Source organism: Patiria miniata, unplaced genomic scaffold (genome assembly GCF_015706575.1).
Source record: "Patiria miniata isolate m_02_andy unplaced genomic scaffold, ASM1570657v1 HiC_scaffold_22, whole genome shotgun sequence".
NCBI lineage: Eukaryota > Metazoa > Echinodermata > Asteroidea > Valvatida > Asterinidae > Patiria > Patiria miniata.
Window position 1 is genome coordinate 6,888,897 of NW_024037061.1, and position 27,215 is coordinate 6,916,111.

The 27,215-nt window shown below is 42.3% G+C and overlaps 4 protein-coding genes across 4 annotated transcripts; 1 reads left to right on the top strand and 3 right to left on the bottom strand.

The window, feature by feature from the left end:
• Positions 1-12,218: 12,218 nt before the first annotated feature.
• Positions 12,219-12,708, bottom strand: LOC119730677 (snaclec convulxin subunit beta-like). Its single transcript, XM_038203669.1, has 2 exons — positions 12,396-12,708; positions 12,219-12,226 (listed from the first exon to the last, which is right to left on the bottom strand). Exons 1-2 carry the CDS (start codon positions 12,706-12,708, stop codon positions 12,219-12,221), a joined length of 321 nt encoding a protein of 106 aa, XP_038059597.1.
• A 5,188-nt stretch (positions 12,709-17,896) lies between these two features.
• LOC119730678 (alpha-(1,3)-fucosyltransferase 4-like) lies at positions 17,897-20,830 on the top strand. The gene is made up of 2 exons (XM_038203670.1): positions 17,897-17,929; positions 18,893-20,830. Exons 1-2 carry the CDS (start codon positions 17,897-17,899, stop codon positions 20,243-20,245), a joined length of 1,386 nt encoding a protein of 461 aa, XP_038059598.1. The 3' UTR covers positions 20,246-20,830.
• LOC119730858 (F-box only protein 39-like) lies at positions 20,233-22,975 on the bottom strand. The gene has a single exon (XM_038203911.1). It carries the CDS (start codon positions 22,669-22,671, stop codon positions 21,193-21,195), a length of 1,479 nt encoding a protein of 492 aa, XP_038059839.1. The 5' UTR covers positions 22,672-22,975; the 3' UTR covers positions 20,233-21,192.
• Positions 22,976-22,996: 21 nt separating this feature from the next.
• On the bottom strand, positions 22,997-26,136 carry LOC119730859 (galanin receptor 2b-like). The gene is made up of 2 exons (XM_038203912.1): positions 25,379-26,136; positions 22,997-23,974 (listed from the first exon to the last, which is right to left on the bottom strand). Exons 1-2 carry the CDS (start codon positions 26,118-26,120, stop codon positions 23,610-23,612), a joined length of 1,107 nt encoding a protein of 368 aa, XP_038059840.1. The 5' UTR covers positions 26,121-26,136; the 3' UTR covers positions 22,997-23,609.
• Positions 26,137-27,215: the final 1,079 nt, after the last annotated feature.

The window sequence follows — 27,215 nt, forward strand, 5'->3', positions numbered from 1 at the left end:
CCTTGTCAAATTGTTCATTTGACAAAGTTGTTGTGTTTTATGATAATTTACAGATCGACAGTTGTTATCAGCATGACAGTAGCTAACACAGCGGACAGCAGACTTGACCTGTTGCTGTCTAAATGTAGAAGTCTGAAGTGCACGATTGTCTGCTGCAATAGAAAGTTTCTTGATGTTACTGCAGTGTTCTCCGTACAAACCTCCAACAGTTAGCATAAGTATTGAAACAATCGCAAGTGTGAGCTTAATCATCTTGGTGATAGAGAAGTGGCGTTTTTGTCCGTTTTCCATGCTGGCACTTCTATATCATGTATGTTGTGCTAACTACGTATATGCTGCATTCAGTGCCAAGTTTACAAACTGCGGAGAGATTTGTTGGACTGTAAATAAAAATCCCGCTGTGTGCAGCATCAAACCACCAAGAGCATGTAAGCTTGTACCAGTGTTAGAGTCATGTCCCCAACCTGAGAGCCGAAGCTTACCAAAATATAAATTATATCACGTCACAAGATCTTGACATGGACGTGGAGAAAGCTGATAGGCCGCTTCAAGTCACATGTTTAAAACTTTATTGATTCCCTCATCTCCAGACGTATATGGCATCGCAATCAATACCGTTTTGTAGCATCCCATTGCTGCCTGCGCTCTTGAAATGGTTACAAAATATTCTTCAATAAACCTCCGCGACGCAAATTGCATTCTGCACAATATCGTGCAGTTCACTTAACGGTAATTGACAGGAATTGATTCACACGTCGTCGCCAAGGCGTCCTTTGTTACCAGTGAACAGCAATTTCCCTCGCCTCTACATTTGATGGATGCTGCTGATCAACCACATATGAAATAAATAATTTGAGATATCTCAGGCTTGAAGTTTCATGCATTTTTTTAGTCTTTTTCTTTAATTTCAGTCATCATTACACAGAGATCTAAAATTAAGGGGTGAATAAAATAAGACACCATTTTCAATTATCATGCTATTTCATGGTTCTGATGGTTAAACAGTGTGTATCAAAGCAGGTAAATTGTGCGTCAGTGTTTTTGCCGCTCATTACTTTCTCACTACTTTCTCATTTTTTAGTCAGGTGATAGACACCACAAAGCCGTTATAATAATAATGTGGTGATAATATAGCGCTTTACACTGTGGCGAAGTGGCCGCTAACGGCGCTATGCAGCGACCTAGTTTTGGCAGCTTTTTGGGGTAGCCTGATGCACAGCGCGTGATCGCTGCATGATCAGCTAATGTACACTAGCGGGGTGCCGCGCTTCCGCTAGATGGGTGGAGTTGACTGTTTTGCATCGTTTGTCAAAGAGAAATCTGGATAAGTCACACTCTGATAACTACGAAGCCCCTAAAGGGACATCCAAAATTATTTTTTTTATCTCGTGCGCACGACATAATATCTCGTGCGCACGACATAATTATCTCGTGCGCACGACAAACGACGCACACGACATACATCTCGTGCGCACAAGATAATCATCTCGTGCGCACGAGATAATTATCTCGTGCGCACGAGATAATTATCAGTATTAACGGAGCTTGCTGCACGTGCAGCGGACGAGTTTGTGTGTAACGAAAGCAGCGTGTCAGGCACTTTGCGCTATACATTTCAAGTCATATCAGTTAAAGGACAGGGATGGGTTTTTTTAGGGGGCCGCCACCGGTGATTAATTTTGTCAAGTTTTGCCTTTTTCTTAGAGAGAAGCGTTTTATGCAAAAAAAAACCGGTAGGTGCTGGCAAAAATCAGGGAATTGGTGGACAATAACAAGAAAATTGCCGACGTGAATTAACATTGATTTAAAGGGGAAGGAAATGGGGATTTGCTATCAGCATCAGCAGTTTGAATGGATGCGAGTCAGACAGTCTTACTCTCCCTCCCATTTTAAACAAAGTCTCATTATAAAGAATGAGTGGGAAGTAGCGAAGGATGGTCGACCTTTAAGGTCTCCAAGGGTGGGAATAAAGTAAAAGCCCCTGCCCAGAGCAATCAGTTCAATGATTGAGCATTTTGGATGCAATTGGGCTCGAAAGTGGCGCTATTTTGCCATGTTGTGGAGGGATCGTTTTTCAAGATGGCTAATTTTCCGCTTTGGGGAAAATAGGGGACGTCTTCTTTGGGTGAGAATTTCTAGAAAAGTCAATGGTCAACCCACCAAAAAATGAACAGAAAATGAAAGATGATATGTTCATCATCATTTTTCTGTGCAGCTTATATACATGTGAGAGTTCTGAGTATTTTTAAAAGAATTTTGAAGTATGGGCATTTAGCACTGGTGTCTATGGTAATTTTATACAAGGTTGCACTGTCACAAGAGGGCGCAATTTTGTTTCTTTATATTTAATATTCATTAGGTCTTCACGGTCCGCCTCCCTTTTGTTGATACCGCCTATAGTGAATATGTTAATTATGATTGATTTTGGGGAGTGGTATCCCGAATAAGGCCGTAGCTGGAAAGTTTGAAAGAATTTGTGGATTTTTAAGTTACATAACATTTAGAGGGCTGTGGGTGGTATGTGAATTTCTAAGGTTGGAATTTGCATTTTCTAGACTGACTTGCTGAAGTATTCACATACTTTGAGGGCCGTAGAATTTTAGGGAGTGGTTGAGGGGAGAAGCAAACAGGTTGGAGGTGCGATAGCACATACTGAGCGATAGCTCCTGATAATTTAGTTTTTACTAGATTTCATTTTGCGGATTTGAGAATCCTGGTTTTGGTGTTAGCCAAAGTGTCAGCGTTAGCTGTTTTGAGCTGTTTTCAGCGTTTGTTACCTGTGTATAGCTGTTTCTCACAAGCTGTTTAGCCAGCGAGATTTGCACCCCTTGACGGTGTACCGGGTCTTAGGAGCCAGTATATACTGTAAGTTGTATTTAAATGATTTTTCTTATTGGTTTAATGTAATTATTTCATTTCAACATCGGTAAATGAGTCAATTTTGTTGTAATGTAGATCGTGCATATTTGAATGGGTTAATAACATGGTAAATTGCTTTTTGAGACACGCCCCTTTTGGGAGGATATTCACACTGTTTTGTGGTCCATTTGATGTACTTCAGTGAAGCCTGAAAATACTAGGAAGTAGGTGTTTATTAGTGTATTTAATATTTTCAGGGCTCCTTATTGTGGATTTAGAACCACACCCGACAAGTTTGACCGGACCGCCCATTGGCTGGGACCGCTGTGATTTGTCTCACTGCACTGTGGAGCCTTCCTGCTCTAGACACTGAGGTCGTGGACATCTGGCCCGCCAAGTCGCCTGTAAAGGAGCGTCATCCCCCTCCGATTCGCCAGTGCAAGGATCCCTTCGTGGACCGCTGGACGATTGCTCACCGAACAGTGAACTGATTGAGAACTGACCTTCGGGTATTATCCTCAGGTTGTAGATTTATAAGTATTGGGAAAGTAATTAGGGTCTAGGAATTGGATTAGTCAAACAGTACCCCCCCCCCCTTCAGTGAATTCTGGTATATTTTGTAGGTAGTGTAAATAAATATTTAGTTTCTTTTGTAAATATCAAACAGGTGGAAAGAATCTCATATTAGGGGATTCTTTACCTGAAACACGTCCTGATTTTCAAATTCCTTTTTTTCCCCCTCATATTCTGATGGTTTTATGATTGCATTCTGATATTGACATTGCATTTGATATTCCAATTGCATTGGTTTTATGACATTGCATTTACTTGTTTGTAATTGTTCAGATTTGGTGGCTGTACTAAAAGGATTGTAGATGTAAGGTACACTCTCTTTCTATACAAGTACAGGGTTATTTCAGGAAGGGAGTAGTGCGCATGCATATCATGAGTCTGACCCAGGGAACAATTTATTTCTGGTTGACAGTTTCGCACGCGTTGTAGGCACCGCGATAGATAACTTTCGATGCGCGTTACGGTAGTTGTTCGTCTTTTTTTGACGCTTTTGTTGTTGTTGCTAGTGCATTATCCCGTCAAGATGGCACATGCCAAGGCATTTGAAGACTTTCTGACATTAGGACAGAATCTAGGTCTCACGGGAGACACATTGATAACCTTCGCTAAGGAACGCGAGCAAGTCAAGCGAGATTATGAACACGCATTGGCAGCACGAGAGAAAGAAGAACGCGCGAATCGCAGAGAGCATGAAAAACTGATGCAAGAATATGAACTTAAGAAGCAAGAATTGATCAATGCGAAAGCAGGAACTAAAGAGCCGGCAACCGAGCACAAGCCGCAAGCGAAGCTCCCTAAACTGCCGGAGTTTAAAGATGGCAAAGACGACTTAGACGCGTACTTAAAGCGATTTGAGAGATTTGCAACCATCATGAAATGGCGTAAGGAGGATTGGGCAACCTCTCTTTGTGCATTGCTCACAGGTAGAGCCCTAGAGGTCTATGCGCGTATGCCTAGTAAAGCAGCTGATGATTATGACGCTGTTAAGAAGGCGTTGCTGAATAGATATCTGTTGAGTGAGGAAGGATTTAGGATTAAGTTTAGATCAGGTAGGCCAGAGTTTGCGGAAACTTATACGCAGTTTGCAGACAGGATTTCAGGCTACTTGACTAGGTGGATTGAGTTAGGAGGTGTAGCTAAGACATACGAAGGTTTGTTTGAATTGATAGCGCGTGAACAAATCTTGAAGGTTTGTAGCAAGGACTTAGCTTTGTTCCTTAAGGAGAGGAAGACTACTAGTTTGAGTGAACTTGTAGGTTTAGCAGATCGCTATGCAGAGGCGCATAATGACCGTTACCTCCTTAATCCTAGACCTAGTGTTAGTAGGGATAATAAGGGAAGTAAGGCGCCGAGTGCGACTAAGCCAGGCGCAGCATCACGACCAAACGTGAGCAAAGAGCGGATAGATCAGCTTAGAGCAGAAAACAAGTGCTTTGAGTGTGGACGTTTTGGGCACATTGCGCGCAACTGTCGGAATCGCAACCGCCAGGGTAACAGTGCAAACACAACTTACAAGAAAGGTGCAAGTTTAGTTGTTCAGGAGAATAATCAGGTCAGTACTGGTAGCTCTGATGATTTACCTCAGGACAACAGCTCAAACGAAACTGTTGCCGCATGCTTACCCGTAGAGAAAGGTTTATGTGATTGTCAAGATCATGTAGGCAAGGATGTAGTTATGATTTGTGGACATACTTTACCCATTGTAAGTGCAGCATGTACTGGAAATAATGTTATGCCTGTCACTGATGGTTTGGTCGGTAACCGAAGAGTTAGGGTCATGCGTGATACAGGTTGTAGTACTGTAGTTGTTAGGCAGAATTTGATAGATGATTCTCAGTTGTTAGGTGTGACAGAAGGATGTGTTCTGATGGATGGAACAATACGTAAGTATCCAGTAGCCCAGGTTAAACTTGACACTCCATATTTCTCTGGCATTGTTAAAGCTTTGTGTATGAAAAATCCAGTTTATGACGTAGTCATCGGAAACATCGCCGGAGCAAGACCAGCACAAGATCCCGATCACACATGGGTTCCACGCCAGATGCACTCGACCGAGACCAAATCTGACGCAGTGAAGCCAGCTGAGGTTCATACCGATACTGCAAAGGCCAGCACACCTGGGGTCAACCTGTTTGAGGACGACGATGTGACGTTGAATGAGGCTCAAGCTGTGGAGACTAGAAGACAAAAGATGAAGAGAGAGGACGCGTTGGGAGGTTTGAAGGTACCAGAATCAAGCAAGTTGGATGTTCCCGCATCGCGTGAGGAGATCCTCAAGGCGCAAAAGGAAGATTCAAGTTTGGAGAAGTTTTGGAAGATGGCTGAGACAGGTGATGTGAAGTTGTCAGGTCAGGATAATGAAGTCAGGTTCATGGTTAAGAATGGGTTGCTTTATAGAGAGTTCACTTCACCGAGAATAGAACAGGGTCACACATTCAAACAGTTGGTTGTTCCGAAACAGTTCAGGGATTTTGTTCTTCGTGTAGCTCATGACTCACCAATGGCAGGTCACATGGGGTCTAAACGAACGGCTGACAGAGTTTTGTCTAAGTTTTTTTGGCCAGGTGTATACAGTGATTCCCACAGATTCTGCGTCTCTTGTGATGTGTGTCAGCGCACCGTTTCTAAAGGAAGCATCACCAGAGCACCCTTAGGACAGATGCCGTTGATCGACGCCCCCTTCAGGAGAGTGGCTGTTGATTTGATTGGTCCCATCACTCCAATTACAGAGCAAGGTAATCGCTACATCCTAACACTTGTCGATTACGCAACGAGGTACCCTGAGGCACTCCCACTCAAGAAGATTGAAACAGAGCGAGTCGCTGAGGCCCTACTGCAGATGTTTTCTCGCATCGGTGTTCCAGAGGAGATTTTGTCTGACATGGGGACACAGTTTACCTCTGATCTGATGAAGGAGGTTGGACGGTTGTTAATGGTCAAGCAGCTCACCACAACACCATACCACCCGATGTGCAACGGGCTCGTCGAGAGGTTTAATGGTACTCTTAAGAAAATGCTTCGTCGCATGTGTAGTGAACGGCCAAGAGATTGGGACAGATATCTACCTGCCCTGTTGTTCGCATACCGAGAAGTCCCACAGGAAAGCACCGGATTCTCACCGTTTGAGCTGATCTACGGAAGAACTCTTCGAGGACCAATGGCTATCCTTAGAGACTTGTGGACTACAGAACATGTCGAAGATGAAGAGGTCAAATCAACCTACCAATATGTAGTCGACCTGCGTGAACGCATGGAAGCTACCTGTACCATGGCTCAAGAGGAACTGAGCAAAGCTTCAAAGAGGTACCGCAAGTACTATGATGTCAGAAGTCATGACCGGAAGTTTGCAGTGGATGATGAAGTCCTCATTCTTCTTCCTACTAACCAAAACAAGCTACTGATGCAGTGGAAAGGTCCCTTCAAAATCACAAAGAAGATAGCCAAACACGATTACCGAGTCAAGGTTGGGAACAAGGAGAAGACCTACCATACAAACCTGTTGAAGAAATATGTGAGACGCGAAGATGAGAAGTCAGAAGTAATGTCAGTCTCCAACCACTTGTCGTTAGCCTGTGCAGGAATTGTAGAAGCAGCTGACGAAGACTTCGATGATGACACCCCAGCGCTCGAGTTACCTCCTCTAGAGCAGAACGAGTATTCAACGGATGTCCATATTGACGAGAACAGAAGTGAGCCTGAAACGCAGTCCGTCCGAAACCTACTTGAAGAATACACTGACGTGTTCACAGATATGCCGGGTAAGACACATTTAGTCGAATATACAGTCAAACTTACCACAGATGCCCCAATCAGATCCAAACCGTACCCAGTTCCACATGCTGTCCAAGATACCATCCGCAAAGAAGTTGAGACGATGATGAGACTTGGTGTCATTGAATCCAGCACTTCACCGTATGCCGCTCCCATAGTCTTAGTTCACAAGAAAGATGGCTCCAACAGGTTCTGCATCGACTTCCGCAAGTTAAACAAAGTAACAGTGTTCGACCCAGAGCCCATACCCAACACCGACGACTTGATGGCCAAATTAGGACAAGGGAAGTATTTCTCTAAAATAGACTTATCGAAGGGATATTGGCAAATCCCCATCGCCCAACAAGACAAAGAGAAAACAGCATTCGTAACATCAGATGGTCTTTACCAGTTCTCCGTCTTACCGTTTGGTATGATCAATGCCCCCGCTGCTTTCAGCAGGATGATGCGCAAGTTGTTGTCTGGTCTGCATAATGTCATCAATTACATCGATGATATCCTCATCTTTTCAGGTAAGTGGGATGAACATGTAGATGTGCTTAGGGAAGTCATGACTAGGCTTAGAATGGCTGGCTTAACAGCTCGGCCAACCAAGTGTTACTTAGGATTTGAGACTCTAGAGTTCTTAGGTCATATTGTAGGTGAAGGTCTCATTAGACCGCAACCAGACAAGGTCAAAGGTATCATGTCAGTAAGTAGGCCCACCACCAAGAAGGAAGTTCGTTCGTTCTTAGGCTTTGTAGGATATTACAGGCGTTTTATACCCAACTTTGCTGCGATTGCTTGTCCGCTAACAGACCTGACTAAAGGCAAAAGCGCTAAGAACATTGTTTGGGAAGAGCCACACGAGCGAGCATTTGGTACACTTAAGAGCCGCGTCGCAGCATCTCCTATACTGCACTTGCCAGACCCAGAGAAAACATTCATTGTGCGAACTGACGCATCAGACATAGGGATCGGTTCTGTCCTCTTGCAGACTCATGATAACGTAGAGTTTCCTGTTTGCTTTGCTAGCAAAAAACTGCTGCCGAGACAGCGAGTTTACTCTACAATTGAGCGCGAATGCTTGGCCCTAGTCTGGGCTATTGAGAAATTTAAGGTGTACTTGTATGGAAGACAGTTCATCTTACAAACTGATCGTACACCACTTACCTACATTTCCCAAGCTAAGAGTAGTAACAGTAGAGTAATGCGATGGTCACTGGCGTTGCAGCCATACAGATATGTAGTGAAGGCCATCAAAGGTACAGACAATATAGGGGCAGACTTTCTTAGCCGTTGTCCAGAGAATTAGGTGAACAATTTGTGAATAGTATAAATAATGAGTGATGCCAACTAAATGGTATAAACTTTGGAAATAACGGTCTTGAGACAATTTTCGTAACAATGGCCAAGACATGACAGAATTATGTTTAATGGCAAATATTGCATTTTGTAAATACACTGAAAATCGACAGATTTCCTTGAATGACAATTTATGGATTCACAAGAAGAAAGGTTTATCTGTGTATATATTAGAAGAATAATGATGTATAAATTTATTTAATCAGAGATACAGAAAATAATTGCTTGGTTTGAAAAAAAAAAAACAACAACAACAATTTTTTTCTTGGAAAGGGAGTGGTGTCACAAGAAGGCGCAATTTTGTTTCTTTATATTTAATATTCATTAGGTCTTCACGGTCCGCCTCCCTTTTGTTGATACCGCCTATAGTGAATATGTTAATTATGATTGATTTTGGGGAGTGGTATCCCGAATAAGGCCGTAGCTGGAAAGTTTGAAAGAATTTGTGGATTTTTAAGTTACATAACATTTAGAGGGCTGTGGGTGGTATGTGAATTTCTAAGGTTGGAATTTGCATTTTCTAGACTGACTTGCTGAAGTATTCACATACTTTGAGGGCCGTAGAATTTTAGGGAGTGGTTGAGGGGAGAAGCAAACAGGTTGGAGGTGCGATAGCACATACTGAGCGATAGCTCCTGATAATTTAGTTTTTACTAGATTTCATTTTGCGGATTTGAGAATCCTGGTTTTGGTGTTAGCCAAAGTGTCAGCGTTAGCTGTTTTGAGCTGTTTTCAGCGTTTGTTACCTGTGTATAGCTGTTTCTCACAAGCTGTTTAGCCAGCGAGATTTGCACCCCTTGACGGTGTACCGGGTCTTAGGAGCCAGTATATACTGTAAGTTGTATTTAAATGATTTTTCTTATTGGTTTAATGTAATTATTTCATTTCAACATCGGTAAATGAGTCAATTTTGTTGTAATGTAGATCGTGCATATTTGAATGGGTTAATAACATGGTAAATTGCTTTTTGAGACACGCCCCTTTTGGGAGGATATTCACACTGTTTTGTGGTCCATTTGATGTACTTCAGTGAAGCCTGAAAATACTAGGAAGTAGGTGTTTATTAGTGTATTTAATATTTTCAGGGCTCCTTATTGTGGATTTAGAACCACACCCGACAAGTTTGACCGGACCGCCCATTGGCTGGGACCGCTGTGATTTGTCTCACTGCACTGTGGAGCCTTCCTGCTCTAGACACTGAGGTCGTGGACATCTGGCCCGCCAAGTCGCCTGTAAAGGAGCGTCATCCACCTCCGATTCGCCAGTGCAAGGATCCCTTCGTGGACCGCTGGACGATTGCTCACCGAACAGTGAACTGATTGAGAACTGACCTTCGGGTATTATCCTCAGGTTGTAGATTTATAAGTATTGGGAAAGTAATTAGGGTCTAGGAATTGGATTAGTCAAACAGTACCCCCCCCCCCTTCAGTGAATTCTGGTATATTTTGTAGGTAGTGTAAATAAATATTTAGTTTCTTTTGTAAATATCAAAATCTGTTTCTGAAGATTTCCTTTTTTTATCAGGGACGTGTCCTAGAAACATAAATACTTCGTATAGTTGAGCCCGGTTTGTGACATGCACCCTTAAAATGATTTCTAGCCCATTTTGACCCCACATGCCAAATTCCATGCTTTTAAAACAAAGTGCACGAATTGGGCCAAAAAATGGACCTAAGCAGCTCCACTATAAACACGCCCATCGGAGTCTGCTTGGGCATGGCGAGGAGAATCAACAAAAGCCAACCAAAAGCAGCCGGAGAAAGATCTGACCAGTCCCGTAATTTGCAAAAAAGCGTAAAAATGAGGCAAAGTAAATCACTGCTGCAGGCTATTAGCTGTCAATCATTGAACTGATTGCTCTGGGCAGGGGCTTTAACTTTACTCCCACCCTTAGAAACCTTAAAGGTCGACCATCCTTCGCTACTTCCCACTCATTCTTCATAATGAGACTTCGATCGTTTAAAATGGGAGGGAGAGTAAGACCGTCTGACTCGCATCCATTCAAACTGCTGATGCTGATAGCAAATCCTCATTTCCTTCCCCTTTAAATCAATGTTAATTCACGTTGGCAATTTTCTTGTTATTGTCCACCAATTCTCTGATTTTTGCCAGCATGTACCGGTTCCTTTTTGCATAAAACGCTCTCTCTCAGAAAAAGGCAAAATTTGACAAAATTAATCACTGGTGGCGGCCCCCTAAAAGAAAACACATCCCCGTCCTTTAACTGATATGACTTCAAATGTATAGCGTAAAGTGCCTGACACGCTGCTTTCGTTACACACAAACTCGTCCGCTGCACGTGCAGCAAGTTCCGTTAATACTTATAATTATCTCGTGCGCACGAGATAATTATGTCGTGCGCACGAGATATATGTCGTGCGCACGAGATAAAAAAAAATCATTTTGGATGTCCCTTTAGGGGCTCCGTAGATAACTAAACACAACTGCTATATATCACCATTTCTCCCCATCCCCGGACCCGGATCCAACTGTTATAATCCACCCCTGGCTTGCCCCTTCCCTTATATTGACAAAGGCGAAACATTTTGCTGCACTGTTTCTGAATGTAGACAGTTATTCCCATTTACATGTTAGAGTTCCAACATTCTATTAAATTCAATTATGCAGCTTCAATGCACCTTAGTATTGGTTAATGGGCCTTTCTAAGGTTAATCTAATTCTGTAAAGACAGAATCATCAGTACAGATTTTAGAATGAGTAAGCAATAATTATTTTGCTATCATATAATACGGTATACTCAGTCTTACGGCCGATTCAGCCACTTACGTGTACTGTACCTCGACTAAAGCGAGTTCAAAGTGCCGTTGATCACACTGACATTTTGATGTTTCGTAGGCAAAATCTTTGAACATCAATTTCTCCCGTTTTGAAAACCGTATCTTCATTTCACTTTCGGAGTTTATTTCTCTTAAAATGATCCAACTATGTGCTTAAAATCGTTTTGATTTGCTTAGTATTGTCATTAAAATTGGGAAAATAGGCTTGGGTACGTCAATTTTTCAAATCCGTAACAGATAGTGTTTGCAATATTTGTCAATATTTTCAAGCTTCACGAATATTAATGATCGATGTTCCTTTCCATATATGGTGTGCAGTAACAATTTGTACGACCCCTCCTTCAAGATTTGTTCATTAATAAATGTCAACCTTTTTTGGCTGGCTTCCATTGGTCGATACTAAGACTAGCATTCAGAAATAGTTCCAAGGTTTTTTGGATCTTCATACTTTTATTAGGTTGCTTGATTACAGTCTACCATGTCTGTTCGTCCATGTTTTAAACCTAATGGAAATGGGAGTTCTTACGGTTACCGGTTCGAATCCTTTCATAGGCACCGTCAATCTGTTAATTCCATCCCACTCCTTTCTACGTGCAATGTCAAGAGTGTTGTGTTCTCGTTGTTGCAGGTTCGAATCCTCATCACAATTGACAAAATTTCCACTTGGCGGTCCATAGGGGTTTCAGAAATTGCAGCCGTGACTCAGGCTGGTTGCAGCTTTGCAAATTGAAGGGCGCCGCCAATGACACGTCAAATCATTCCATTTCCCATCTGCTGGCCGTACCATAGCGCATCCCTCATTTCCTGCCCAGTTATCAGGTTGCTTAGCCGCCCAATTTTGAACTCCACCTCATCAGCGTCATCCTCACACTTTCAAACACCTATCAGAAACAATACAATAAACATGAACAGAAAAAGAGAGTGATAAGGTAAAAGAACGTCTTCAAAAGAAGAAGCAACTCTTGTTTTATTTGTTTAATTCCTTAATTTCTATTTACAATTTTTGTATCGAATTTTTTTTTTACCAAAGTCGAGTCAGGTTCAACATACCTTCTTTCTCGACGTCACTGCAATTGATCCAAAACTTGGATGGCAGTAGTTGCACGAGGAAATCAGTTTCCTCATGAGATCGTGGCGCGACCAAGAAACCTCCCATCTTGGTGCACTCATCTTTTGCCTCAAACCATGTTAGGGGCTCAGTGATGGCTTTGTAGCATTTGCGTCCCCACTGGTACCAAGTAGGAGGACACGCCCATCCATGCCCAATGGAGGCCTTACACATCTCCTTACCAGCAGTTTCACCCATCATCAGATGAAGGCTTATCAAGCCAAAGATGAACCGTTTAGACATCATCTCCCACATCTTACCCAGGCAGGTGTCTAGCGGTGAAATGTTCAGACTCGACACCAACTTCAATCATCTTGGAGAGCTAGCTCTGACTGTGCATTGTGAATGCATCAAGTACAATGGTAAATGAAAATCGATTGAAGTCCTCACTTTCATACGAACGAATTTAATTATGAGAACTGGTCCCTGCAAGATTGCATTGCTAGTTCTCGCGCAGTTTCATTCCCGATAATAAGAATGGACACGTTGAATATAGGAGCTCCAGGTTGACATCGATTTCCCATTTGCTACCAGTAGGTCACTCTCTATAGAACCCCAAGCCTATATACATCAGTTGCACGCGAGAGACTAAACATCATGGTAAACTTTACTAAAATTATGGGCCGTGCTATATATCATAGGATTATCCTGTAACGCTAATGAATGGGCTCAATCTGACACACTGTGTAGACAAGCTGCGGGAAAAGACTACCAGTGACAGTCTTTATAATTTTTCCGATCTGACTTATACTGATCCAGGATGATCACTATTTTGATCACTCTACTAGTTGATGATTTATTCCTTGTCTCAACAATGATTTACTGACTAGACAAGTGCATATCAGTGTCTAAGATTGTACAAAGCTTCAAGATAATCACAGGGACTCGAAATCATTTCCGAGAAGAAGAGTGTATTTCAGTAATCGAGTGTGCATCTGAACGTTAATTATACGATTTAATTTAAATATTTGACCACCATGTATAAACAAATCAGATCTGGGGCCAATTTCACGGCGCTGCTAAGCACAACAATTTGCTTAGTACAAAAAATCTGGCTTATAAAAAAAGCAGGTAATCAGACAAAAACTTCACGTGATAAATATATTGCTCGTAATTTTTCAGCTGTTGTTTGCTTCGCGCGAAAATCACGTGGAGTTTTGGCGGCTGGTAACCTGTTTTTTTGTTGATATAAGGGAATACATTATTATGTGCATGGCTGTTTAGGACCGCTTTAATCCTAAAGGGGCCGGGGTGGAATCCTCCCTCCCCCCCTCGACTTTTTCCGCAATAGCCTTGAAAAAAGTGTTCGCGACCCGAGCTGTTATGACATTTTAGCCTCGAGCCTTGCGCATCTTTTGATACCAAAAACAAAAAAAAATCGGACGACGGGTTGCCGCGCAGTGAAAATTTATCCGGCGCTACGCGCCGTGAAAACTTAATTTCCCCAGAAATGTAGTGAACACAGAGCAAAATTACCATTCGTGCATATGAATAATTAATTGGCAATAATTCCAAAACCCTTTGACCTATAGTCATGAAATTTCTTTGGTATCTTCATGATAAGTGGTTCTATGCATGTACCGAGTTTCATAAGTTTTCGTCGCTCGATGGCTGAGATCTGAGGGGGCGGATTCCGCCCCCTACCCCAGCTGAGAACAGGTCAAAATAGCCCGGCCCTTTTGGGGTTAAACCCGATTAGGTATTTATTTGCGAATAATGGCCCGGCGAACCGAATTTTATTAATATCTTTTCGGACAAAGAATACAATTGAGTCACAAATTTCCAACTATATATTGGTGCGCGCGCGGCGCGTACTGCGCGATGTGGCGTACCCACGTGGCGGACTCTCGACCAATAGGAATGAGTCAACTGCCTCAGGTATTTATGCATTGCAAATAATATCCAAAAATATAGTTTCAAAACAAACTTCTTTTTCGAGATTGTAGGAAATCAGTTTCTCGTCATGCTGCGGCAATTGTAGTTAGGCGCAGCTGTAGCACGGCGGCTAGAACGGGCCCAACCGCTCAAGGCTGTGTAAGGGGCATAGCTTGAGTATATGCATTGAAGGCACCGCGTTGCGGGGAATGTTCTTTTTTTCAGGCCTTATCCCTCGAATAAGGCGGTTGGTGGAGAGAGAAATCTGTTAAATAAAGAGCGCCTTCACTTAGTCAGACTTTAACATAATCAGATGTAAATTGTAAATTGGATACGAAATTTGATATCACTTTTATTTAGACATCATCATATCAGTCATTCAAGAAAACCATTACAGAGACACAAATAAATCAGTAAACGCGGTTATAAAAAAAACAACTCGCAGTTAGATGGTTAGAATTAGTATAGTTCGAATACGGCGCTTATATGGTGCTTCATAGACCTTTCTACGCTTGTTTGGCAAACTGCACATTTTGCCAACCACTGGTTGCAAAACTATGGAAGGTCCAACACTGCAAAAATGAGGAAGAGTTATTACAGATAACCAAAATATTATTTGATTGTTGGAAATACAACATTGTCAACAAACATACAACATAATTTCTACACATGCCTTTTGACTTTGTATTGAAGGCGTTATGAAGACGTTTCCTTGAAAAATAATGGCCAACCCCGGCTTCAATTGATGCGCTTGCGGCAGTCCAAATAAAATGGCGTCAGTGTTTACGAACAAAAAGAAAGGTCTGTATCACAGGCTAGTATAGGCCTCAAAGCGCTTCACAATTTTTGCAAATCCAACACTAGGCGGCGCTGTTCGTAAGCGTGGGGTAGAGGCGCGGGGGAAGAGGATGGGGTCTACTTCAGTTAATCGTGTCTAGCCTAGGTTTTATTATATGTCTATGCAGTTAACCCTTTCAAACTTCAATTTATATGTGCTGCCCTCAAGTGGCAGTGAGTGGATTAATTTGTCTTTGATTAAAAAAGATTTTTCTTTAAAGTGACACAAAAATGTTCTACCTGTCAACTACGGGCGACATTTATGTTGCTTCACTTGTAATGTTGGAAAGGGAATCTACCACTAGATATATGGAAATCTGGAAGCCTTTCTCCTCACTAAAATCATATGAAAACTAATTATTGTTCTTTACCCCCTACTGCATAAACAGGTTTATGCAAGCATTGTGAGACTTAATATAGGTTTTCCCGGCTATTTTAACACTTGTATCACACGAATTCCCTATATCGATACTTTAATTTCGTCCTCGAACATCGCCAAGCTCAATTCTCAATTTGAATTTCAAAAAGCCACCACTAGATTTCATTTAATGTTCAGTATAATTCAAATTGTTAGCATTCCGATTCGTCCAAAATCTTTGAAATTCGTCTCGTGAAGCAATCGGCGTTGAATTGACAAAGCAAATTTGTTTTTTGTCATTAGTTTTCATGTTGTTGTCGTTACATTTCGTCCTGGTGACTTAAATCGTATACGATTAGAAAATGCGCCCAATCTTTAGACTTATTTGAAGAATTATGCGTATTAAAACAATGATAATTCAACATATATTTAGTTAGCTGTAAGGTATGAATTTTTATTTCTGTGTTTTACAATTAACATTAGAGTCAGGAATTGACATTTCATATATGTACTTATGACATGGACACTAAGCATTAAGTTCAAAGACCTTCTTAATGTTGTTCTTTGATAGACATACCTTATTTCTGTTGTTTTATTCATATACATATATCAAAGAGCAACATAACGAAGGTGTTTGATCTTAATGCTTAATTTCCATATGCTAAGCAAAGAGCATATTGTGAAAGTTCAATTTCTGATTTTATTGTTAATTGTCAAAGAAAACTCAAAACTTACAGCAATACTTTCATTTATAAGGACATATTTGTTAAAAATTAAAATTTAATTAATGCGCAAACAAGTCCAAAGATTGGGCACATTTTCAATCGTAACGTTTTAAGTCACCAGAGACGAAATGTAACGACAAGAACATTAAAACGAATGACAAAAAACGAATTTGCTTTTTCAATTCAACGCCGATTGCTTCACGAGACGAATTTCAAAGATTTTGGACGAATCAGAATGCTAACAATTTGAATTATACTGAACATTAAATGAAATCTAGTGGTGGCTTTTTGAAATTCAAATTGAGAATTGAGCTTGGCGATGTTCGGGGACGAAATTTAATTATCGATATAGGGAATTCGTGTGATACAAGTGTTAAAATAGCCGGGAAAACCTATACAAGTACGAAACCACACTAGGGGCCAGTACTCAGCCAGCTACAAAAAGATTCTCTCGTTATCATCGGTATCAGATCTATTACAAACTATAATTTGTACTGGCCTAAGTCATAATGTGAACTATACAAGTTCATATGTGAAGTTCATATTCATAAATTAAACGATTTTTTTTCACATCGAAGGTGTTTTTGAAGTGCAAACATATTTAACGACATAAATGATCATTGGCTTTCATTCAAAGAGTAACCGAATTATTATCAAAAAGCTAACTTAGATTAAATATAGTGATGGTACTAAACACTGATCCGTTCGGCTTGCTATCATTAAAAAGAAATCAAGAAATTGTAGGCGATTCCGCCACTTGACTGATTTGTTTATTAATGTGTGCTATCGACGAAATCGAGTTTCCGATGGCGCTTGCATGGTTTTACACTATTGTCTCGAAAAGTGTAATGTCCACTAACGCTCAAACTTCAACAGGTTAGGTTTAGAACATTTCTTCTTTAGATATAGAGTGATGTTGTTTTGGGAAATCAAAAAACATAAAAACTAAAAGCAATGATCCTACGTGCCTGAGGTTGCAGCCAGTCAGTCAGCGCAAAGTGCGCTTTACCACATACCACATGTCCTATGCATGGTTCATGGACAAACTGGATTTGTATTTGTTTATCCTGAATCGACGCTTGTCCGTCCGTCCGTCCGTCCGGCCGTCGTTTTATCGTGCTCCCGTCATCCAATACAAAAACACGACATGCAACGATAGGACAACTTCACTTTGACATAAAAAAGGTAAAGTAAATACAGCCTTGCAGACAAAACGAATAATAGTGGTGTTATCTTTAGCATCATCTCCACGTACAGCCTAGACGGTGTACAAAATGATCAATACACCGTTTGCATTCAGCTGCCATCATTGGGGGTTTCATTTTATTTCAATTCAGTGACAATACATGCACAATTGGCTGCCAAATGCATAGAGGGCGCTAATCAAGTGGTATCCATTTTGTTTGAATAATATTATCAAGGACTTGTGTGGGTTTCAAAATACATCGTACAGAACAACAGGCTTATTGTTCAGTGCGAGTTGCCCTTTGGACTTTAGACTGTGCATACAGCATGCCACAATTACTGTACATAACGGCAGTGCTTCCAAAACATGAAAATTGTATTACATGTATCTACATGCATGATTATCGCTTGACCAAGGTTGAAATGTCGAGGTAGCCCTACGGTATTATGTTAAATCCCAACGATGTATTACCTTCCAAAGAGAAAAATCTACAAGGTAGGTCAAACTGTATAATTTTATTGAACACTATTTCAGACTGGCGTTTTAGAGTCGCCGCGACAAAACCGAATTAGGAGCGGCTCATTTCGAGGTACATTTTGCATTTCGTCTGTGTCGCTTCACTGACATGACTGAAGTGTCTAACTTTGCAAAGTCATGGAAAAAAATGTTTGTGTACCTGAGTTCCACTCCATGACTGAGTACTTGTTACACTCCATGACTAATTAGGTTCGTAACTCTTTTCATGTACTTCACTGCTATGCCCAAGGTAAAAACTAGGTTTTAAACTGTCGTATATGCATGCATATACGACAGTTTTAAACCGGGGGTGGGGGAGGGGGCTGGACCTGAAGGGGCGCCCATTTCTATCTTTTATGAACAACATGTGTATATCATAACAGGCAAAACTAGGCTGATCTGTGTGTTATACAGCAGTCTTTTTGAGCTTGGAAACAGGAAACTGTTCAAAACGGTAACGCTTCCCTAAAGATGGTTGTGAGCAATGTAATGCATACTCGCTTTAAAGCGAGTATGCATACAATTATTGCTAACAACTATCTTTTGAGAAGCATCACGTTTATTTAAAAAAAGAAATCTGGCACGATTTACATCAGTGAAATGTAATGCATTCATTTACTGTTTCCGTGCATTGCAGAAATATTTTCACAGGAAAAAGATGGATTATAGATTTTGTACAAATTAGAAAAATTGTGACTCATTAATTTTGTTTAATACCGAGAATACCGAATGGTACCGAGAGTAAATAAAGTTCACATATTAATGGAGAAAACTAATCATAAGTGATATGCACACTTCGGGAGTAGTATGGAACAGAAGGCACTACCACAAAAACCAAACAAATGTTTATTTAGGACTCAGTTTGTCCACAATATTCCGTGATTTCTTTCCCTCACATTTAGTGTTGACTTGTAATGGTTTGTTCATTTTTTCAACACACAGGTGCTAAGATCCATCTTCCGTCGAGTAGTAGTGCCCATTCTCACCGCCATCCTGGTCGTCTTAATCCTCTACTGCTGTTATCTAACGCTGACCAACCACCAGCTAGGAAATCCACTACGAAGCTTTCAATCATTGCATTCCGTTCTTGGTGAAGATGGTTTTTACTTGCACGACAGGCGCGATTTCATGACAAGATATCGCCTTGATTCTGTCGCGAATGGCTCCACAGTTTTCAGGGAGATCCTGCTGTACGGGGGCATCAATAACATGGAGGATTTTCCGGAGTTAAGCGACATTCTCAGTCTGTTTAGCACGGGGATACCAGGGTCTTACAGACATCGAGCGACGGTGTTCTGCCCAAATCAACAGACCGTTGTGGGTCTCACGGTGTCGACTGAGATCGAGGAATTCAGGACAAAAGATGCAGTGGTATTTGGCATGATGCCAAAAATGCTGGCGGGGAATTTGGGAATTCTTGTGAACCTTGACGCGCCGATGGGTCAAACCTGGGTCTATTTTAGTACGGAGTCCCCATTCAGAGCCCTAAGGTGGGTCAAAGATTTGAGATTCTCCCAACTTAGATACCACAAGCTGATGACGTACAACTCCAACTCTGATATTCCGTGTCCGTTTGGGTACACCATAACCAACAAGACATCTGGTGCTAAGAGGAAATTTCTCGCAAAGCGAAACTTCGCGAAGGGAAAGAGTAAACTGATAGCATGGATGGCCAGCAATTGCGAAGAGATATTCTGGCCGAGGAACGAGTTTGTGGAGCGAGTCCGAGAGCTGGTGCGAGTGGATACTTACGGGCGTTGTGGGGCAAAAGACTGTCTGCCGCGTGGCTCTGAACAATGCAAACAGCTCCTGGGAGAGTACAAGTTCTACCTCACTTTGGCTAACACCGAGTGCCGAGACTACATCACGGAAAAGTTCTGGGACACATCTCTTAAATACGGGATTGTGCCGGTCGTGGGCGGTGCACCGAGGCAGGATTTCGAGCGAGTCGCCCCACCACATTCCTTCATTCACATCGCCGACTTCCAGTCGATCAAAGAACTTGTGGACTTCTTGTTGCTGCTGGATACAAACGACGCAATGTACAATAAGTACTTCGAGTGGAAGCAGACGACAGGCGTCCAGACTCAGTTCCCGCCAAAACCGGAACTATTTTGCGAAATTCTTCCGCACCTGAATGACGGATTCAATAAAGTAGTTCGGCCTCTGAGAGTATTGGGAGACTCCACTTGGTTCAAATCGTGCAGAAATAAAGTGAACATTTCTTCAGCTGTTCGCGTTCGTGCCAGAGTCATAGACAATAACTTTGACAAGTGGACGCCTTGGCGATTATAGAAAAGTCAGATTTTAATTATCTTGCACTATTTCTGGTCCAACACTAATTTTAATTGTTCAGAAATGATACAATGTGACACTCTCTATTTATGACAAGTCAGGGGGAAAACATTTTGTTTTTCAAAGTTACTTGCTTTTTTCGTTAATTGTATACAATTATATATATTATTTACATATTTTGATTCAATATTGTTACGTACACAGACACAGACTTTGTGCCAATAATGACCGCAATGCTTAATCCAACGGGGGCTTTCCTTGTCAGAATAAAAGTTACAATTTTTTTTAGAATTTGACAAGAAAATGCAACCAACTCCATTGTGCGCTCTCACTGAGGGCAAGACGTTGTTTTGATACAATACAAAGTGTCTACTTATGCGCATCGTAGAGGAACAAAGGTCTGCCCCTCAGGTGTGACGTCAGATGGAAGGGGTCCATTGGTTATTACTATAAGGTGTAATCTCACTTCTTAGAATTTCGTTAATAACCAATTATTATAAAATAACAGAAAAGCACTAACTGTTCACGTTGTATGAGTAATTTAGCATTAATGTCACATATTCCTGGAAACTCTGATCAACCATAACGGTCGTGACGATACACATTTTAAACAATGATGAATTTCAGCTTTCAGAAAAGAAGTCATAGTGTCTGCTGTCTCATGGTGCATCACATTAAAAAAAGGTTGATTTGTTTGTATACATTGCCTGATTGTAATAATCTTATGCATGTACTTGGCGACAAGATCGCAAAACCTCGTTAAAAATGGCGTCCTCGAGGCTAGCGCTTGGTGGCGTCATTTACTTGGAATCCCTGAATTCTTGTCAATATCCTGATTAACATCACCGGCACCAAACAAAACGGGTGCAACATTGATGATTTTCTTTGTGATAAGGAGCTACCAAATTAAAATTCACGAGAGGTTGAGTTTTTCGGAGTCCTTGTGCTTACCATACTTCGATAACATCGTCCACTTGTTCCTCACCACCCACGGGTACCAATGGACCCAGGGGCAGTGGGTACATAGGATCGAAGACGAGCTCATAGTTGAGATTATGTTGGTCAAACATTGGCCTGAATTCCTCCATGACCAACGCCTCCTCCTGGCCAAAACCAATGGTCGTGATGACCACTCGGAAGTACGTCAGACTCGGCCGGAGACCCTTCTTGATGTAAGCCTCGTCCAAGAAGTCGAAGACGTCACGCAGGGCCGGCCAGGAGATCCGCCCGTGGATCTGAAGGTTTTCAAGTTTGCTGCAATTCCGGATGAGGCAGTCTAATCCTCGGGCGTAGGGGTGGTAGACAGGACCCACGTCCATAACAATCTTACGGATGGAATGGTGGAAGTGGCGGGATAGATGTCGCAGAGTTCGGTCAGGATGAAACCCACCGTCGTTGTGGCCGAAGGTACGCAGGCTGACTAGCGGCATACCAGGGGTTAGGATGCGGTAGACAGCAGCCATACGCACGATGCCGCTCATGGAGAGGGTAACACGGGTACCAGGAGAGGCTTCACAGAAATCAACCCATGCGTCGCGGTTGATGGTATGCTCGTGGTTATCATGGCGGTGAGTTGTGATACTGAGAACCTCTAATGTTGAACTGCAGGAAGCAGCGAGTCGGGACAGCAGCTCAGCAGACAGGCAGCTGTAGTTCACAGTCACCTCCACCAGTTTGGTAAAACGGCCCATTATCCGGACGAAACTCCTGTCTGCGTTGACACCGGCTCCTTGCTGAAAAGTCTCGTCAATGTACAGCATTTTGAGACTTGCGGAGGAACATTCAGAGACGGACGACAGCAAGGCCACGCCTTCATCTACTCGCAGCATGTCTTCACTCAGGTCTAGGGTCTGCAATATGGTCTGGCGTCGTAGGAACCGATTCAGGGACTTCAAGATTCCCTTTCTGGCGCGATCGCACTCGGGGGTTTGAAAGTTCCTGTTGAACTGAAGTGATGTGACGTGTAGATCCAAGAGCTGCACGGGTCCGCTGCGGTACAGCTCAGCCAGTAGAGCTGTGAAGAGCTTCTGCATGCGACGCGGATAGCGGTGAGATCGGAAGCCAAACGAACAGTAGACCCTCTTGAGATGTCTACCGACACTCTTGACGTAAGACAGATGATGCGAGTCCCTCCAGTTGCCGTGGATACGGAAGTCCTTGGTCCGCCACAAGTGAGGTGATTTCATGATGGCTCTGTTCCAATTGTTGCAAGTCATTGCCATGTAGCCACGCTGCCATGGTAGGAGATATGCTGCTATCATGGTCGTGGCTACATCGGGTAACAAACTCCAGTCGACCTGCTCTTGAGGTTGAGACACTAGGCATTCTGTGCTCGGACCAGCTTCACTTCCAAAACTCCCTGGATGGTCTTGACTCGTTCCTGGAACTGCAAGCTCTAACTCAACCCCTGACACGGGCTCTCCCATCGTGGAAATTCTCAGAAGGTTAAACCGACCTGCAGTGTCAATGCTTCACGTTCAACAAGTACACCATGCATGCATCCACTGATAATGCAACAACACAACTGAACACTGTGCACAACAAGGTCAAAATGTTTCTGTATATCTACAGTCATACGTACGTTTGTGTTCGTAGCAACGACTATGCAGTTACCGCGTGCTCAAGGGGACTACGCCCGGTGTTTTCAATACTCGCGCGCGATTGTGACGTGAACGAAGGCATTGTGAACACACAATAGCCGTTAAGAATAAACACAACTACAGACAAAGTACGCAATGTGAAAATGGTAGCTAAGTTTCCATGCATTTAAGAAATAATGGTACAGATGATAGGAATGGGCGTAACCTTACGCAAGTGTAGAGGGAGGGGAATCACTCTATGCAACACATAAATATAGATGAATAAACATAACTATATAAAACAAGTCTGTAGAATTGTCATTTTAAAAAGCGCATTAATAAAGTTCGATCGAGTGCCTGATGTTTCTATCCTAGCACCGTTTTTTCTTCCAAAAATAACCCCAGAAAGAGCAAAACACAAGGACCACTACGCAAAAGAATAAAAACATTAAGGAGCAACGTCTATTGTCATATATTTGTGTCCGACTCAATGTCCACGTTTGCTCAGGCCAATGTACAATATCTATTTCTATACGAAATTAGCAAATTTAAGGGAATAAATAATATCATGTTCATGAAGTATAATTAGTGCTTTACAGAGACAGACGTTACTTTTTCACGGTGCAAGTCACGGAAACTGGTGGTCACAAAATCTGAAAAATTCAACACACCCGTAGCTGTTTTAAAGCATCGGGCGTTAAAAAAAAAGTCGGAAAGGAGTTTTGACTTAAACATGCACAGCTTTCTACGTTTTCTTAGTTTTCCCTTATAAATCTCATGAGCATTCAAGCTATGGTATTTTGCGTATTTGCCGTTCTCATCTCCCCCTCATCCCGGGAGCTACTGGCCGGGCCCACGGCGCCCATCGACTTGAGACGTAAGGCCACCTTGACTCCTTCCCTGAACTGCTTGTTCTTGAGGGTGTAGATGAAGGGATTGATGCAGGAATTACAGAGGGCCAGGATGACGGAGAGATGGAACGGGAGGCTGGCGAAGCTGACCGGAGCGCCGAGGTTGAAGGCGAGGAAGAGGACCTGGTTGGGAAGCCAGCAGACGGCGTAGGTCACGACGACAACCAGGAGCATACGGCTCAGATCTTGGGCGACTTGTAGCTGCCATGCTTGCTTCTTATCGGCACCGCCCCTGGAGGCTGGAAGGGGAAGTGGCTTTGAAAATGACATGGACATTGGCAGTGACACTAACTGTAAAAATGACATCAACAATTGGCAGTGGCACTGACATGACATTGACATTGGCAGTGGCAGGGCTTATGACACTGGTCGTGATAATGTCCGTGTAGGCAGTAATATAGTGAATATGGCAATATGCCTCACGACAAATGGCAGTGTCAGTGACAGTGATAATGTCTGTTTTACTGTTTTATTTGTTTTTCTTTAAGAAACAACCACATAAAACTAGGTTTCTGTCAGAGCTTATACTAAAATCACATTCAATATAATAGCGTCTATAGATATTATAATGCGTAGAGATGACCAATATGTCAACCTCAATTTAAAAACTTGGTTAAAATCGTTAGAAAAAGAAGTCTACCGTCATAACCTATTGCTCAAACTTCCCCCCCCCCCGGCCCCCCAAAAAAAGTTTTCGTAGTAAATTCTTTAAATCAGCAGCCATTTTTAAATTCAAATTTCACACACTGCCGTGACTGGATGATGGATCTGCATTTCTAAAGCGAATTCTAAGATGAAACTGTTGCCACAACATAAGTATTGGCATTTAAGGAAAATAAGTAAGTGTTTTAATTTATAAAGAAAAGAAGAAGCGTAAGAGCCACTCGATTTGAATTCCTAATTAACTATTTGGCCGGTAAACCACTATTTAGGAAAAAAATGTTCCTGCATGTTTATGAAAGACAAGCAAGTTAATTTCTAAAATCGTGTCCTTCCATACATGGCCAAAGGTTTCTGCGCACATAATAATTTGTACTGGGATCGGTTTGAAGTGGTAATAAACGGCTTCTCCGTAGTACAAAAATAACCAAAACTAAACATAGCTGGTTTGAGGTAATCTTAGTCCAAGATTGGATTTTGAATTTACTCCCCAAACACAGCCGGTCCGTGACAAGCGAGATCGCAACAAGATGAATAGTAATGGCAATAAATCTTTATGATAATGCCACCAATTTTTTTCATGTTCCCTGTATCCAATGACGGTACTGAATGATAATGTTTCTTATACAAAAAGGAACCAGACTATTTCTCCTTCCAGCCTCGCTTTGGTTACGTTGATTAGAATCGGAAAAAAATCAAGACGGTCGCAACATGATAATGGTCCATAGTGGCAGCCCTTCCCAGGAAATTCCGAGTACATCTCACTCGCGCTGTATTTAAGCCAATGCAGGCGCATGAGGTATGCGCATAATTTCCTGGGTAGCGCTGCCAATATTGCCAAGACTGGATTTGATTCATCTCGTTGATAGAGACATCCACTACTGCGGCACGTTTGTCACCGGACTGGCTGCAAAATAGGGAAATAGAAAACCAAATACAGTCTCGGACCAAGGCTAGTGTTGGGACACCAACCCATTACTGACCTTTTCCATCCAGGATTGCCGCTTGATGCTTCAGAGATTTGATCATCTTCCAGTGAGCAAACAACATGGTAGTGATCGGAATGAAGTAGACGACAGCGAAGATGTACACACCAATCACCCCGGTGGTGGCATGGCTAGGCCACGGTACGAACTGGCAACCTTTCCCGCTCACGGAGTCGTAGTTGTAGAAGAAGAACCAGTTGGAGACCGCGCCCACCAACCAGCAAGACACCATCATGGGGATGATCCGAGACGTGGTGTAGAGAACCTTGTATTTGAGAGGGTAAACCACGGCGAAGAAACGCTCCATGGTCACACAGACCATGCTGTAGACGGAGGCAAAAATGGTGACCCAGAGCGGGTACTTGGAGATGAACAGACGGCAGATCAACTCTCCCCCGACCCCCTCGGCTACGTGAGGAGTCACTGATAACATGTGGAACGGGATGACCCAGATCGATGTGATCAGATCAGTAGCTGCCAGGTGTATGATGAAGTAACTCGTACAGTTCCGCAGAGAGGGGACCCTGATTAGAGCAAAGATGACGATGAAATTGCCAGCAATGCCAAGGCATGCGATGATGGTGTATGTGATGCGGACTGGGATGCTGTTCTCGATGCCGCCTACTCCCCACCCCTGGGGTCCCTCTTCATCACTAGCTCCATCACCGTCTTCCCCACCATGTGTGGTGAATGGACCGCTCGTTGTCCATGTGTTCGTCATAGGAATGTCTGTGGTCATCCTTCTAGTTCAGGCCGAGTCTACAGAGAAGAACGAAGAATCGGTCAAAGTCACTGCTACAGTAGGTCGGAAAAGGAGGACGGGGAATTCTCCCAAGTACCTGAACATACAATTGTCAAGTAAAATTTTATGATTCAGACAGTCCCCCACGCTTGCTGCTATAAAGTGTCACTGAAAAAGAGCCCGTCTACATGTATATACATTTCGTCAGCGTCTTCACGAACTCCTCAGTTCGAAGACAATTTCCTGTGTCCTTTCTGTCAATTTCCGACAGAAAATTCGGAGAGCCCAAGTCACACACTTCTTGGCGATGTCCGTTCGGGGCCATAGTTTGTTTTGGCCCATAAAACAACGTGATAAAGTTGGAATTTGTCTCTTCGTGAAAATTTAAAATACGATTCAGGTGAAATTGTCCTTACATTGATTGTCATGATTTCATTGATTTAAAGTCTGATTTTGACCAAAAACAAACTTCGCCAAAAGGTAATTAACCGATTTCGCCCGGAAACAAAATTTTAGCCGAATTTTTGTTTTTGTTATTTTTTCGCTCATGCATCCTTTTGTCATCTTTTCATCATTATTGCCCCTGTCATCAGTATTATGTTCCTTGTCGCGTGTCAGCTTACCCATTTGTAATGCCTCTGTTTGTTTGTTGGGGTGTTGGGGTGTTGGGGTGTTTGTTTGTTTGTTTGTTTGTCTTGTGCTGTTTCTGCCGGCTGTTTTCACAATCTTCTGCTTATTTTAAACAGCCCCAAGCTCGATTTGCTTCATTTATTTTGCTGTTAATTTTAATATGTACTGCTTTATGGTACAATCCTTTTCTCTAAAGTTTGTATTTTTCTCATGAAGCCTAGAAAAATGTGAAGTTTAATTTAAAAAAAAAATGAATTGGTGGAGTAGGGAGTGCACACAATGTTCATCTCTAGATTTCTCCCCAAATTTAGGGCAGATGTACAGCATATTTCTAAAATCTATTTCCCACTAAATCTTGCAAACAAAATCAAGCTCTCTACACTTAAATTTCTCGATCAATTTGTAGTTCCCTCGTAACAAATGAAAAACATATATATATCAGTCCAGCAACGCCCTGTAAGC

Coding starts and splice junctions, on each gene's coding strand:
- LOC119730677 (XM_038203669.1), bottom strand. CDS start 12,708: ATGTGGGAGATGATGTCTAAACGGTTCATCTTTGGCTTGATAAGCCTT.
- LOC119730678 (XM_038203670.1), top strand. CDS start 17,897: ATGTATTACCTTCCAAAGAGAAAAATCTACAAG. Junction 17,930..18,892: donor CAAAGAGAAAAATCTACAAG/GTAGGTCAAACT, acceptor TTCAACACACAG/GTGCTAAGATCCATCTTCCG.
- LOC119730858 (XM_038203911.1), bottom strand. CDS start 22,671: ATGGGAGAGCCCGTGTCAGGGGTTGAGTTAGAGCTTGCAGTTCCAGGA.
- LOC119730859 (XM_038203912.1), bottom strand. CDS start 26,120: ATGACCACAGACATTCCTATGACGAACACATGGACAACGAGCGGTCCA. Junction 23,975..25,378: donor GGCAATCCTGGATGGAAAAG/GTCAGTAATGGG, acceptor TTCCCCTTCCAG/CCTCCAGGGGCGGTGCCGAT.